At 44.3% G+C, this 15,785-nt stretch overlaps 1 protein-coding gene across 5 annotated transcripts in view; it reads right to left on the reverse strand.

The window, feature by feature from the left end:
• Nucleotides 1-15,785, reverse strand: part of KIAA0586 (KIAA0586 ortholog) — a 622,715-nt gene that overhangs the window by 19,958 nt on the left and 586,972 nt on the right. For all 5 annotated transcript variants that reach the window (XM_085626122.1, XM_085626120.1, XM_085626123.1 and 2 more), the window contains exon 30: nucleotides 11,794-11,859. In XM_085626122.1, coding sequence (XP_085482248.1) covers nucleotides 11,794-11,859 — 66 coding nt within the window. The remainder of the gene's footprint in view (nucleotides 1-11,793; nucleotides 11,860-15,785) is intronic.

Genomic DNA, 15,785 nt, shown 5'->3' on the forward strand with positions numbered 1-15,785 from the left:
GGGGCAGCAGTCGGGCACATAGGCACAGTAGATGTCCTTTTTACACTGTGCGCTGCTGTACGTCAGTCTCGCGCCCAGATTGAAGTGTCACTTTAATCTCGCTAAACGCGTGCTTTGAAGCGGCAAGGGGCGGGGGAGCGCATTCCAGGCGGGGGAGCGGACCCTTTGAAGTAGGTGCACGCGCCAGTGGGCTGAAGCGCTTCCCAAAAGTGAATTGCATGGCGGCACGATGCACGAGATTGTGCGCGTGCTCGCCATGCAATCCACTTTTGGGAGCACTTTTGGGAGCCCCTTACTAGAGTCTCACATAGCGATTGCTACGCAATAGCTAGGCGAGACCTAAAAATGGGGTTTGACGAGAACACTGCCCAAAATAGACAGTCTATACAGAATCTGGAAGATCATAGGGTTGGAGAAGATCGCTTTGATAAGACTTGGGAGCCGATCTTTACATATCCTACTGAAGAGTACAGGGAACTTAACTGCCCAAGGTATGTTAAGGCACTAAGAAACTGTGCTGCCTCTTCTAAACCAGTTACAAATGAACTCTGCCTCGTGTTTGAAGCGGCTGCGTCTGGTATTTGAAGCAACTGTGCCTTATTATAGGGTTACTGTGTGTGGGCTTGCTTTTCTATCAGGGGCTGTGCCTGGGCAGTTGAGGGACGTGCCTGTGTATCTGGGGGTTTATAGAGGTATTCAGGCCTGTAACTGGACGATCAAAACTGTGCCTTGGCAGGTAGCCCATCATTTAGAAGACTGACTGGGCATGTGAGATTTTGTCTGGACTTGTGATACTATGATTTTGCATTTTAAGCTGTTCCTAAGTATTTGAGACCTGAAATTAAACACTGGGGGATGCTAAAGGGGATATGAGGTTGTACTGCACCAGGCATTTGAAGCCGACTTTCACTTGGAAAGGCTGCACTTTGCATTGGAGCTAAACATTGCATGAGGAGGCTACAATGGACATTTGAGACCATGCATGTGCACAGGGACACTGCACTGATCATTTGAGTATATTCCTGGGCATTAAGACATGGTAGTGGGCAATTAAGCCGAGTGCGCTGAGCAAATGAGGGTATATCAGAGCATTCTGGCTCAGAACAGTGGGTGCCATACCCGAGCAAGTAGAACGTAGACTGGGTATTTACAGGTAATTCTATAATGAGACATATAACCTATATTTTGGGAAGAGAGGTTCCTCTTAGTATTTGAGGTATTATATAAACAGAAGAAGGCAAATGTGAGTCTCAAAGCACTTATGCACAATGCAAATTTGACTGTGCATTTGCAGTCAGTTGCAAGGACTGTGCGAATGCTTAGTCTATAGTGCACCGGGGTTTGAGGCCACATATGTTCAATGGCAGTTTCCACTGAGTATAAGAAAGCCATAGGAACCGCAAAGCACTTCTGTGCATTGAAAATTGCAAACTGAGATTTTGCTTACGCAAAGCCATTGCAACTGACTGCAAAGTCTTTTGTGCATTAGGCACCAGATATTATTACGACACAATTTAACATTAGTCAATTGGTCAGCAACAAAAAAATCATGAAGTGTTGATTAGGCACCGTCAGGATTAAAACGAATGTCCTGTGGGTCGCACAGAGGTAAGCAGTGAGAGTTTAACTCACTTAGCCATCTTGAGAGATGTAAGAGATAAGCGATAGATTCTCTTCTCATTCCCCCTCAAATTCGTTTTTGATCATCTCCCATTCAAAGTTTATAGCCTAAAAACCCATTACACCCTAACCATCCTTACTCTGTACATTAAAGCATCAGGGATTCAGGCCCAACCAGTGTTACTCCCGCACACATACAACCTTCATCCTTCTTGGTAAATATCGCCATTAAAGAATACTTCTATTCCATATATTTTCCTTGGGACATTATCATTTTCAAAGCTTGGTAGGAATCCCTACAACATACAGAGACCTTGTAAGTTTGCCATGCTTTCAAGGGCTCCTTTCTTTGCGTCCTGAAGTTTGGGGGACATTTTGTGTGCTCATTGCACTGTTGCTTGTCCTCATCAGCACTCCTGTTTGTGATCAGGTATGGCCATGCATTTGTTTATTATCTCTAGCAAAAGTAGGCACATAAGTTACATATTGATGATGTCCGAATATAGACAAGTACCTGTATTTTATTAAGAAAATGAAGAAAAAATGATGTGCCAGAGCTAAGGGTTGCTAATATGAAGAAAACATTATTTCTGTAATTAGCTCACTGATTATAGATTTGATCAGTACACAAGCAATTGTATTTTCAATAAACATTTTTCCAGTATTCTTTATACAAGGGGTATTCTTGTCCGAACAACCTTAAAAGAGACAGTATTAACGCCCACATATGCTGAACAATTTGAAAACAAACTAGAGTATATTAGCCAAGGAAAGACTATTCATCATGAGTCAAACTAAAGAAACGGTTAGCAGTTTATAGAAGAATGGATCCTTACAAAGTTTCAGTTTTCCATAAGTCTTCACGGCCATGTCACTACCCTGTGATGTCATTGTTTCAACAGCTGTTCTGCCTTTCTTGCAAAAGAAAATCCCCTTATCCCACAAGCTTACAGAAGGCTCTACTGTGCCAAGCCTTTGAAGTCAGGGTGCTGAAAGATTATTCAGTTCAACGTCTTCCAAACACATGTTGCAATATATTATGCAGACCGACTCCATTCCAGTTTCAAATTTGATTTAATATTCCAAAGGGATGCAGCGAAAACCCTACAGAAATACAATCTGGCCTGTCAATAAAAATGAAGCTCAGCTCAACTTTCCACCTCGATTTATTTCTGTTTCCATATCAATTACACACATTTTACAAGCAACATGTTTGTTGTACTTTCTATACACATCATCACCTCAACCTATGTTGCAGATAAGAAAAAATCGCTTTTGGTAGTATTATGTTTAATTAAATGCTATTTACCTGCAACTATAACTTCTAATTAGGCAACCTTAAAAATGTACAGACTATTATCAAAGATTGGACAGCGAGAAAAGCTTAACTCTGAGAACATTTCAGAAGTATGTATTGCATAGACCATTCATGGTGGCTACACTGCACTACCCTTTAATTCAGCCTCTGCACTTTCTTGCAGCTGTAAGTAAAACGAGCAATTTCAAATTCACGTACTTCTGTTTCTGTGGACTTTTGTCTCAATGGGTCTTTATTGAGGTACTTCATCCTTTCATCACTTGCTGCATTCTAGGGGAATGTGGGTGTTTTCCAATTTAAAAGAAATGCTAATTACCTCCTTGTCTTTTCTAAGGCTTTGGAAGATACTATTTGACATGTGAAGCACAGCACCTTCACAGATTCATCATCCACCTGGACGAATCCCATTGGGTGCTTTCACAGTATTTAAGATTCATTGAAGCTCACTTCCGTTCGGATCCAGGGAAAGTAATTTTTCCCAAAACAGAGCAGCTTTTCTGCAGGCAGTCCTCTCAAACCTGCTATAAAATGGGTTGAGTGCGTCCTCCTGTTTATTTACGATTATGATGTTTGTAATTTCAACCTATATTTATGGTATGTAAAGAGACGCCTTGAATCCTGTTTCATTTGTGGTTTTTTTCTCTTTTTTAATTCTCAGATACAAATTTTCATCGTACTCCTGGTATTACATCAATTGGTTGGTGATTTTCTCTGTCCAACCTGCAGCTAAAGGGGAAGCACCAGTTTAATTTTGGTTGGGATTCCAGGCGTATAATAGCCGTCACCACGTCAGCGGTACCTTAGTCGATGTTGAAGCCGACTCCATTAGCAGACGTCATTCTGTCTCATTGTCTCTCAGCACAGCAAGAATATGACAAGGTGATCAGTTTGACCTAGGGGATGCGGGAATCGCTCAGGTTGTGGTTGGACCCTATCAACCTCTTTGTAGCATCTTCTTGAGGACCCCGTCTCCACTGGCTGTCACCACTGATGCCAGTAATACAGGACTGAAAGCCACAGTGGCTGTACTTGTAGCAAAGAAGTTGAGTGCAACAGCAGAAGCCAACCGCTTTTCCATCCAGAGGGTGTTAAGTGCCATTCTGACAACACTGGTTCATCGCATTCCCATTTGGAGAATGACACTCTTTAAGTTGTTCACTCTTGAAAAGATGAGGATAATGTTACTTTCTAGGGTGAGAAAGCAATCTGTAAACTCCCAGAATTAATTTAGGGTAAAGTTAAGGGTTTTTGCTGGCTTTTTTCCCCCAGAGAGAAAAGTAATGCTTTTGCACATTTCCGCCATTCATAATCGATCACACCGTATATCAATGACAATCCAGATCAATACACAAAGTGGACTATAAGGATGCCTACATGTAGAGAATTTGTTAAGATTTCCATGGTGTAGTCACTGGACCTCTTATAACCATCTCAAAATATATAAATTTATGAAAATCGTCGGTGTACATATACGCTGAATAGACTCACATTTTGTGTGTAAATCGGGCTAAATCGGGCTCTAAGTAATTAGGAATTGATACGGGTATCCGCAGTAGTATGAACAAGGATACAGCAGACTAATTTAAAAAAGTGTACAAAACATTCTTGGGGACTGGTCAGATGGCAAAACATCTTCACCATATTAATTATCTCTAACCAAGACATACGAATGGTAACTTTTTTTAAATCAAAGCATGATAGAGCGGTTCCACTAACAAAAGCATTTAACGCTTGAGTATTTACATCATGACAGTTAAAAACCCATACTGACACCTTCTCAACTGGAGCTGTGTGGTTATGGTAAAATTTAGCAGGATCATCCTTACCATATAATTCTACAATTACTGCACCATCCCCACCTGACTACAAGTCCTCAAAAATGACTTCAAATTACAGGAATACCATGAAAAATTACCACCCACCAAAGTCTGGGAAGATTACATATGGCAAAGGGGCAAATCATGTTCATGCAGCAGCTGACCTGCATGAACAAGTCTAGAAACTGGGATCCCAGGTACATTGGGGAGAGGACATTGAGTGGGGACAGAGACGTAGGTAAAAAGAACGATATTTTCTGTAACTATTTGTTGGCCTTTCACCTTCAGGTAACTGCATATAAACTAACGTAAACACCTTAAAGGAAAAATAAGCACAAGGGAAACTAATTGTTGGAAATGTATTTTTTTTACATTATGAAAGCTAAGTTGGTTAATGTGGTCGCTGCAGACGTCTGTGTGTATAACTAGAAGGTCAGAGAACTGTATCCTGGTTGGTGCCTTGGGGAACAGACGTGTATTTATAGGCTGTGATAAAAAACAGAACTGTGAATATGTAAGTTATTTTAAGATTGTATTACACAGTATAAGATAGGTTGCCCCAAAATGTTCAAATATGATTTAGCATGCTTTTAAAATATGTAATAATGTGGAAAAGCCACAACCTTTTAAAGAGGGTTCCATTATTAGGACTAGGCCCAGAGTTAGCAGCAGCTGCACTCAAAAAGAATGAGTCTTTGTTATCATGAAGCATCAAATGAATCTATTGATACATTAGATCTAAGCATTTTTAACCAACTGCGTTTATTTATATTGTTTTCACGTAGCAGGCACTCTGATGAGAAGATTTGTTTTTCTTAGCTCTCTGGCCCTCCATTCACAACACAGGAGAAACCCTCCTTTCCCTTCCAGTCCAGGTTGCTCAAGGTCAGCGTTAATGGTTCAAGTAGTTTTTCCAACAAATGATATAAGAACTGTTTTTTATTATTAAAGAAGCATGAAATGCTGTTCCCAATTGATCTTGCCCACTTCGGCCTCTGTGTGCAAGTGGCTATACTTGCCACAAAGGACCTCAGTACATACTGGGTCCGCTTGCATCGTTGGCGCCCGGTGTGGCAATCGTCAGCGCACTCCCTCAATAACCTCCTCCTCCAGGGATTCCCTCACTGCCACCATCTTATAGTGCCACCCATCTCTCAATAGTCCCCTCTCGCATTTATTTCATTTCCCTTTAGAGTGCTATTCATTCAAATGTAAGGTGGCAGTGCTTTACATCAGAAACACATATTAAACAGAGACAATCAATGATGTGTGTGTAAATCAGTGTATATGATTCTTCTATCAGACAATACGAGCTACAAGGCATAGGGGTCCCATGCCATTCATACTAGTATACATTATACGTTAAGAGTAGTTGGCCTGGAAAAAGACAAACTCTGGAAAAGTAACACAGTGGTTGAGTTGTCTATACTAATAGAAGTTACTTACCTTTGGTAACGCCGTATCTGGTAGAGACAATATCTACCTGCAGATTCCTTACCTGTTAATTTCCCCAGGTGTCAGACTGGATCCGGAAGATTATTCGTGAGCAGTACCCCTGATCGCCGGTAGAGGGTCATTGTCGTCTGCGCCTGCAGTGACGTCCGCGGCACCTACATAGGCGCCACCTCGGCACAGTGATGTTGGTTACTTTTCACAACTTTAAATGCCAGAAAAGCAGAGCCATGAGGTGGACCGACACTGGTGTGTCCAAACTAGGAATCTGAAAGGGATCATCCCTAACCCTAGAAATCTGTCCACAGATTGGGGAGGATGGGTGGGTCAGTCAGAAATCTGCAGCTAGATATTGCCTCTACCAGATAAGGGGTTACGGATGGTAAGTAACTTGTTCATCTGATGAAGACATCTAGTCGCAGATTCCTTACCTTTGATTAGCTACCCGAACAATACCACCTCTGGTGGTGGCTTTGCAGACAAATTCAGACTAAGAAGTCCTGCAGGACCAAATGAGCACAGTACCTGTCCCTGCAGACCGGACTGTCCAGGCAGTAATGCTTAGTAAACGTGTGCAGAGACGGCCACGTTGACAGATGTCCAGGACGGGAACTCAACGGGCTAGTGCAGTGGTCGCATCCTTAGCTCTGGTGGAATGAGCTGTCATGCCTTCAGGAGGCTGCTCTCAGACAGTGCATAACAGATCTTAATGCAGAGAATGACTTACCAAGAGATGGCCCGCTTCTTCACCGCCCGAACTTTCTGCGGCCCAACATAGCCCACAAAGAGTTGGTCAGCCATCCGGAACTCTCTTGTACGGTCCAGGTAGAACGACAATGCTCTTTTTGGGTCCAGGCAGTGGAGTCACTCCTCTTCTTTAGAGGGATGTGGAGGAGCATAGAAAGTGAGCAAGGTGATGAATGGCCCACATGAAATGGTATTACCACTTTTGGCAGGAAAGAGACTATTTGTAAGGAAAAACTGATAGAAACTGAGGCTTGGATGATAAAGCCTACAGCTCACTCACCCTCCAAGCTGATGTAATGGCCACAAGAAAGGCTGTTTTGCTGGTGAGCGGCCTGAGGGGACAATTGTGTAAAGGCTCAAAGGGAGCACACATCAGAAATGTGATAACCAAATTAAGGTCCCACTGAGGAATAATGAAACGGGAAGGTAGGAGAATATGTAGAAGGCCAATGGTGGGGGTGAAGGTGAATCCTGCCAACAACTGGACATCTATGGTCTAAAAGGGCAAGATTAGGAAGGTTTGGTGGTTGCAGCTTCCGGGGAGTGGGGTGGTGGCTGGACAAGACCGCTGGCTACTCGACCCACAAGTCCAGTATGAACCGCGCCCTCATCCACGCAGAGCCTGGGTAGCTTGCGCGACTCAATGGCTGAGATAGGGTTGATATGGTCGAAAATCCCTTCCGTGGCCACAAAAGGAGCGAAAGGCAGACTAGGAACGTGGGGCAGCCGGGAGGCCCAGGGACTTGGCCGTAGCCCGCGAGTCCTTAAAGCGCTCCAGCGCGGAGTCTGCCTTGTCTCCAAATAGACGGGTGCCATTGAAGGGCATGTCCATGAGGGAAGCCTGTACATCCCCTGAAAAGCCAGATGTTCTCAGCCATGGTGGCATCTGAGGACCATTGTTGACGAAACTGCTCTACTGAGGAGTCGGTTGTGTCCAACCACAGTGTATAGTGAACTTGGCTGCCTCTCTCCCATATGTTACAGCTATAGAGAGAATGGCCCGGGCCTCCTCTGGGACCTGTGGCAGCACTTATGCAGCCATTTTCCACAGTGTGTGGGCATAGCAGCCCAATAAGCATGCAGTGTTCACTGACTGCAATGCAAGGGTGGCCGAAGAAAACATTTTCTTACTATACATCCTCCTGGATTCCCTGTCCAGGGTAGTGGCAGGGAACGTGTCATTGGAAGTAGAGAATTGGACCACCAAGATCTTCAGGGTAGGTGTTGGGTGAGGAAATTTGGGTTCTCTGGAGTGGGGCGGTGGCGACGTGCAATTTTCCTATTCACAAGAGACCCTGTGCTGGGTTTGTACCAGGTCCCCAGAAAATGTCAGTGAGGGCTTTGTTGAACAGGGGTAGGGGTTCAGGGGAGACTCCCGGTTGCAACAGCTCTGTTAAGATGTTGGTATTGACTGCCACCGAGGGCAAACTAAGTGCAAGGATCTCAGCCTACCTCCGCACCACCATTGCATATGTAGCTCCCTCCTCCATAGCCACAATAAGCGGAGAAAGCATGCCGAAATCTGGAGATGTGTCCAGTCCGCTGGCATCTACCAAGTTTCTCACAACAGTCCATATCCTGCTTGTACTGGTATTATAAAGGGTCCTGACACCCCTCCCATTCATCCCCTAGGCCTAGCCCTTCAGAATAGGGATCAGGCTCCAACCTAGGATACAGGGGTCCTGTTAGCGCTGGTCAACGTGGCTCCATGTCATAGTGGCTAAAAATGGGTCTGACAGTGCTGGGAGGATCGGCGCTAAGAACGGCGCCGCAGAAGGTCATGGTGGCACGACCAGCGCCAGTCCGGATCCATGGGAGCCCATAAGAGCAGGGGCCAGAGCCGCCGGCGTGAAACCAGATAGAGCCCCACCCGCGGGGCCCAAAGGAGGGGTCAGGCCACTCAAAAATAAGGTGCATGGACTCCTAAAATTCATTTTTTTGAGCAGGGGTCGCTCCTGCAAAAACTGGAAGGCGCTGTGTGCTTAACTCACCCTTGGCCTACATCAGGAAGATGTGGAGTGCTGCGCAGCGCAGGAATAGTGACTCTGCGCTGGATGTGTGTGTGCCTGGAAAAGGTACAGTACAAGGATAGAGCAGTACTGTGCAGTATATTGGTCGTTAGTGTATGTACCAAGTGTGTATTCCTGTTGGGAATCCATTACATGAGAGATATAGTGATGATTACTGCTTGTGCAATGAAGGCATATGTTGGGTGTATGTGTAGTAGCAGGAAGTACAATAGATGATGGGTGAAGTGTTGTGCAGTGCGCACAGGGTGAGTGTGCGCGCTGGCAGTGTGTTTGCAAATAGCACACTCTGATACAATACCAAAAAGGTATAGTACTGAAGAGTGTGTGCAGACAACGTGCATGCTGAATGTGTGTGACTGTAATGGTACAATGCCTGGAGTTAAGAAGTGCTGGACAGTAAGTGTGCTAGGAATGTACACTGAGTGTAAGAATGCCTGCAATGGCACATTACATGAAGGACCCTGGGTTCCAATTTGGGAACCCCAGTCTTGCCTGGTGAAGACATGAGGAGTAGATGAATCCCCCTCTCCAACCCCCCCCCCCGACAGATATGTGTATGTCCCCATTCCTGAGAGCTTAGTCAGGCACACACTGGAGGAAGGGACTCTCCCTTTACACTTCAAAAGTTGCTCTTTGATTCAGTAATAGATCACAAAGAAGGGACCTGGAGACATCTCATGAAGGGGATGGACTGATAAGGGAATCATAAAGGGCGGGGAGTTACCTTTTGATGCACATATCACTGTGGCCGTGCAAGGAGTGCCGTGGGGGTGGCGCAAAGCTTGCACCGTCTTGCCAACCCATATGCCAGAGGGGGCCATCGTTGAACTTATTTTGGCGAGGAGCGTGAAACTTGTGTCTGCCGATATCAGCGCCCAGTTTGCCAGGAGGGGCCACTGTAGTGAGGGTGACTGCACCGAAAGAGTCTGCGCTCAGACTATGAGGAACGCAGCAACCACGTACGCCAGGAGGGGCTGCCAGTAGCACTGAGGCCTAGAGTTCGGCTCATTGCCCGGATGGAAGGATTAATGCTGTGATCAGTGGTGCAAGCCTGCACCTGAAAGATTCCCCAACGACAGCAAGGATGCAGCCAAAGACATAGCACCCTCGCTGGGGCTCCAGTCAGGAGCCGGAGGATCGAATCCCCTCCCTATATACCCCCAGTTAGGGGAAAAGTAAATTACCTTGTGCTTGCCGAGCAGGAGCAGCTATAATTGCTGGAACGAGCATACAGTGTTATTCGAAGATGAGAGTCTGTGCCTGCTGGGTGCTGCCGCGCATACCGCAAGCAGCCCAACTTCGCCGAACAGGATCAGGACTCAGAAGCCCCTGAGAAGAGGGCACTCATTGCACTGCTGAACTTTTCCATACCACTGGAGGAGGTTAAGAATGGAAGTCAGTCTTTGGGGCCCCGGGAGACCTGCTTCTAACAGTGCTGTGGCACCATAAACACTTTTGACTACACCCTAAAGAGTCAACAAAAAGGAACTCTTGTGTACGACCTACTGGTTGGCATTCCCTGGATAAGGCCACAACTGAATTGGGATTGACCCCAACCACGTTGTAAGAGAGAGGGCGGGACTGGGATTTTACTGATGACTAGTGCCCTAACCTGAAGAGGATTGTGTTATTGCTCATAAATGCATGTGTAGACTTAGAAATAAAATACTTCTTTTTCTTACAAAAAAAAGTATTTGACTGGACATTGATTTATTGTCAGTACTGTGTGTAATTTAAGTTATGAGTTGTGTTCACTCACCTCCCCCTCCCAAGAGGGAGCCTTTGACTGCTCGTCCACAGCTACAGCTGAGAGTCATGTGCAGAAGGGGTACTTATCCCAGTTGCTCAAGATCCATAGTAGGTCGGGCCTTGGAAGATCAGGAGTAAAAAGCCTCAACCACCACGGTTGGGTCCAATAGCCCCTGCATGCCCCCTGGCACTCTGAAAGGGATTCTAGTAAATGTTCTCCAGGATATCTGGTGTAAATGCACTATTTACTACACGTTTACAGCATTTATTTCCATAGACATTGTGGTCAGGTTTAAATTTAGGGATACACTCCCCTCCCCACCCCCATATGTGACTGCAGCATTACGGTACTAATGAATAGTAGTGTGGGTATGGGTCAGCTTGCCTAGGAAATAGAGGAGATGTTTTGAAAGAAAGAACTCTCTTACCACAAGTGTTTTACAAGGCCAAAAGCAAAAATGCTTGCACAAAACGAGACACTGCTGAGAACAGGGCAGTCACCACTGCCCCCTGAAAAGAGTAGCTTGCTTCAAACAGGGCACACATATTTTAACACATTCCTATAATCATTGTCAGCTTGTCCCAAAACAAAGGGAAGAACGCTTTCAGGTGATGCTCTTGTCTTACACAGGTACAATTTAACAGAAATAAATAAGCGCTCATAGAGAGCAGTAATCCGAAATGCACCTGCGAAAACAACCCCGGCGTCCTTGGTCTATAAGAAAGGAATGGATAACACGCGCATTTCTTTTTTTGCCAGATTCCAGCTGCTTTATTTTGTTTAAAATGGACTTCAAAGTTTAAACACTGCCCTGGCTTAACAATTAAGCTCTCCAGATGGTATATTCCGAAGCACTTTTAGTCTAGGTTCTTAATCGAGCACCTGCGGACCTTCAAGTCAACATTTTATACACCACTGAACGAAGACAGACATTTTGTGCTTTTGACATTATGGCTTTTGCAGCCCACAGTACACGGAAGGCCGAGCGGGCCGCCTCTTTACCGCGTAAACATGGCGCCCACGTTAATAACTTGTCTGGGCTCAAAGATGAAGACCTACCTGATAGCAATGACGTCAGGTACACGCTGGGTTCAATGTGCGTCCGGTCCAAATCTGCCTGCGCGCCTACAACATAAAATGCATATTTTTAATATCCTGCTCCTTAGCATGGAAAACTCAACGCACATTCCTCGACGTGAACTCAGTTAGTGTAATAAAGGTCTAGTGTGGAAGGGTAATGTCGGTTCTCTACAGGGACATTTCTCGGAGTATCAACAGTTCAGTTTTATGAATTGCCTCTGTGTTTAGGACTGATTGCGCGAGTAAACCGCAAATAAAAAGGGCACGGATTTCTACAACTAGAGAGTAATGTATATGGTGCATGAAACTATATATTATACCTTAATGACGTTATGATAAGAAACATGACTTTTCATAGTACACGGAAACGCTGTATTTTTTACTATTTTTTTCTCCATCACGTAAAAGGTCCAATTTTTTCTAAAACATTTTCCCTTCAACTGGTCGAATAAAAAGTCTGTTGTCCTACGAAATGATTCCCTTTTGAGTTAAATATTTTCACTGAAATTACTAGCTACAGCATGCAACCTCTCCACTGTAGCAAGGCACTAGCAGAAGTATGACCAGAAGCAGAAATATTACAATATTACAAGAAGCCTCAATTACTTGGATTCAGTATGTGACGTAGAAACGTGTGATGGTTAAAATATGTTTACTAGCCAATATGAAGGATTTTTTAGGTCATTAGTGTGAGTACTGAAGGACATCCAATTGGTGATATCACACCTGGAATTACAGCTATTGTGGGTGGTAGGGAAATTACCGGGTGCAATATTACTGCAGTATTACACTTTTTCACTTATGTATGGTGAATTACCGTGATAATCCACGATTACTACACTTTTTACCCGCAATATAATTATTGCCGCCTTTTTCCAGTTAAAATGTGTATGGGGGAAATGATGGGGAGCTTCCTAATGCAGCTGGTAACTACAGTTACCGAATAATTCAAGATTTCCTCAAAACTTCTAACACGGGTCTCGCAAGTATAAAAAAACAGGAACAAATGGGTGGCACTTATCACCACCCTCAATATAGATGTATCTTTTCTAAGAAAATCAAAACTCAGATTCCTTTCTTCTTTCAAACATCTTTGATTTCTTAGAAAACAGAAATTAAATGTAACCATTGACAAAGCCAAGAGGTCTTGATATTTTATATGCAGAAGTTCTTCTTCATCAATTGGCGACTGTCTGTAAGGATAGGCGAGTCTGTGAATGTGAAAATAAGTCAAAATTTGGATAAATGAGTGAGTGCATAGATGGATACATAAGTGAGTGCAATCATAGATGGACATTCGTACGGATGAATAGCTGAATAGTCCATGCCTGGATCAAGTGCAACGCCAGAAAGTGCTCTGCACATTCCCCATGGCAATTCTGTGGCTTGGTGTACCTGGGGCTCATTAAGAGAGTAAATGGAAAGGATCCCCTGCATGTTTGTCCTCATGTGACAGAGATTGTGTGCCGGAAGCAGAGTGCCGAGGCTTCCCTGCTCACTCCATAGGGTCTTGCCAGTAGGAGTCAAGCCAGAGCTTGTGTGCTCCTGCTGCTTCTGAAAAGGCAGGAGCAGAGACCGTCAACCGAAAAGTATGCCACTCACTAGGCAAGAACCTACACTTCCCTCTCCAGTTATTCAATTTTTAGGTCGAGCCTGGGCTGCGCATGCGAAGCCCTGCGAGGCATGCTGTATCCAGGTAGGGACTTCAAGCTTTACCCGCTCGCCACCCATATCTTTCATTGGATTGTGTTATTGTCCACTGTAAACTGTGGCTGTTCATTGGTCAAAAGGCTTAGTAGTCCCTCCTTAGTACCGCCTTGTCTCATTTTGTAACCACCCATGACGACACCCCCTTTTACGTGTGTTGTTATTCTGTAGGCTTTAATTACAGCCTCCGAGCACTATTTTCTCAAATAGCTTTGCCCTGCCTGCTGTTGCAAGCACGACATGCTCTCTCCTAACGTTTTTTTTTAATAGCATGGGCGCTGACATTTGCAATGCAATAGGTCTTGCATTTTTGAGGGTTTAAGCTAATGGCACTGTAAATGACAATGCCCTTTATTTACCTGTTTTAAAAACAACACATAAATAAAAGGCAGTGTCATTTACAATGCTAATAGCTAAAACTCTCGTAAATGTTAGAGCTATTGCATGGCAAATGCTTGTTTCTGCTGAAGGCTGGGAAAAATCATCCAATCAATAACATTTTAACCATTAGTCAAGTGATACGCCAGTTTGCCAAATAGCCACCGCAAATATATAGAACCTTAGCACAAAGCGTAAATCCATACAGCGATTGTGGGGCCATATGCTATAACAGATGTGTTGGTTGAGGACACCGGTCCAACTGCTGGAGTGATCTGTATTGGCCCTCTATGATTTGATCTTCCTATCAGATTTTTGCAAAATGTGGGATTTCACCACGAGATTGCATTGTATTCCCCTAATTTATATAGTGGTTATCAGCTGTGCCTGCCATTGAGTATAATATGCACATGTCCTCTATTTGAGTCTTCCCAATTACATTCTGCAGTCGACCCAAGGAACACTGAACTAAACAGCAGTTCCCCGAAATTCTTCCGTATTAAACCCTTGTTGTCCACTCTTCGTTGGCTTCCCGGGCAAGGAGAGCGACACTTTAATTAAAGGTTATATGCACTATTGAAAGATGTCAGACCCATTTAAGGTTCTGTGCACTATTCACAGATGGCTGCATGCTTAAGGCCCTCCTTTTAGGCAAAAAAGGATCCAACCTTCTATTTGTATGATATCTCTTCGAAGCGCTTCCATTCTACAGACAATTCTTACATTCAAACAAGCTTACTTGGCTGGTTGAAGCTTTTCTGTCTTACTGCCCGCCCTATGAAATTTCCTTTAAGTCTTCGCTATGTAGCCCAACTGTCGATGTTCTGTAAGTCATCTGGAGTTCAAGCTTAACACAGGGCTTATGTTAGGTTCTTGCTGTCCCAAGTGGAGCGTTATTCTCTCACCTGTTCTGCCAGTCATGCAGGAGGTGGGTTTACTTGCTGAGCACTCGCTCCAGTGCCTGCTGATGCCCCTGGTGCGGATACCCCCAGTCACCTTACCGCCATCACCAGTCCTTGCGGCTGTCTGTAGTCTGCCTGTACTGGACACCGAGTCACTCCCGCCAGAGGAGGGAACAAGTCAGCCACTGTGGCTCTACTGCTGCTGCCCCGACTCAGCTGGAGCTCTGAATTGAGGGATCGCTCCTCAGTTAAAAATAGCTTAATACTCTTTTGAAAAAACAGGGATGGCTTGAAAGCACCAGCATTTGCTGCATTTCCTGATGCACTTTGTTGTTATGAAGAAGCATCACTCAGATTGTAGTCTGCTTCCGCCAAGGCCTTTCGCATCAGCCCAAGGCCATGGAGTAAGAAGACTACATAATCTGCAGTTCAAAAGTGGGGAATACACGGGAATAGATAGCAGCACCACAAAATGACAACAGCAAACAATTCTGATATCGAAAACCTCTAAGGGTCCACCATGAACAGAATTTAAATAGAAACCTGTATGGGAAGTTATCTGACGGACTGGACATAGAACATTAAATCACAAAGATAGTAGCCAGTTAGCCTTCCATAGATTTACGTGCTTTAACTGCAGCTTTCAAAAAGAAACGAACTCTAAAGCAAAATTCAATTTGATCTAAAAGTTGCAGATAGAATAATGAAATTTTGTACTGCCTGTAAGCGAAATACTTTAAAAAAATGTTTTAAAAATAGGTCAAAATACAACCGAAAACAACATACAAAAAAAACAAAATGTAATAAGGACTGGGATGATGCACTGTCACACGGGCAAACCGGCAAGTTACTACTAAACATATTGGGCCCAAATGGGAAACTTAATAGTCACCAAACTGTCCCAGCCCTTAAGAGAGCTAAGAGGGACCTTCCCACCGAGTTAAAGGAAGATCTAAATACAGAACTGTGGCACTAATTCCCCTA

Source organism: Triturus cristatus, chromosome 9 (genome assembly GCF_964204655.1).
Source record: "Triturus cristatus chromosome 9, aTriCri1.1, whole genome shotgun sequence".
NCBI classification, from domain to species: domain Eukaryota; kingdom Metazoa; phylum Chordata; class Amphibia; order Caudata; family Salamandridae; genus Triturus; species Triturus cristatus.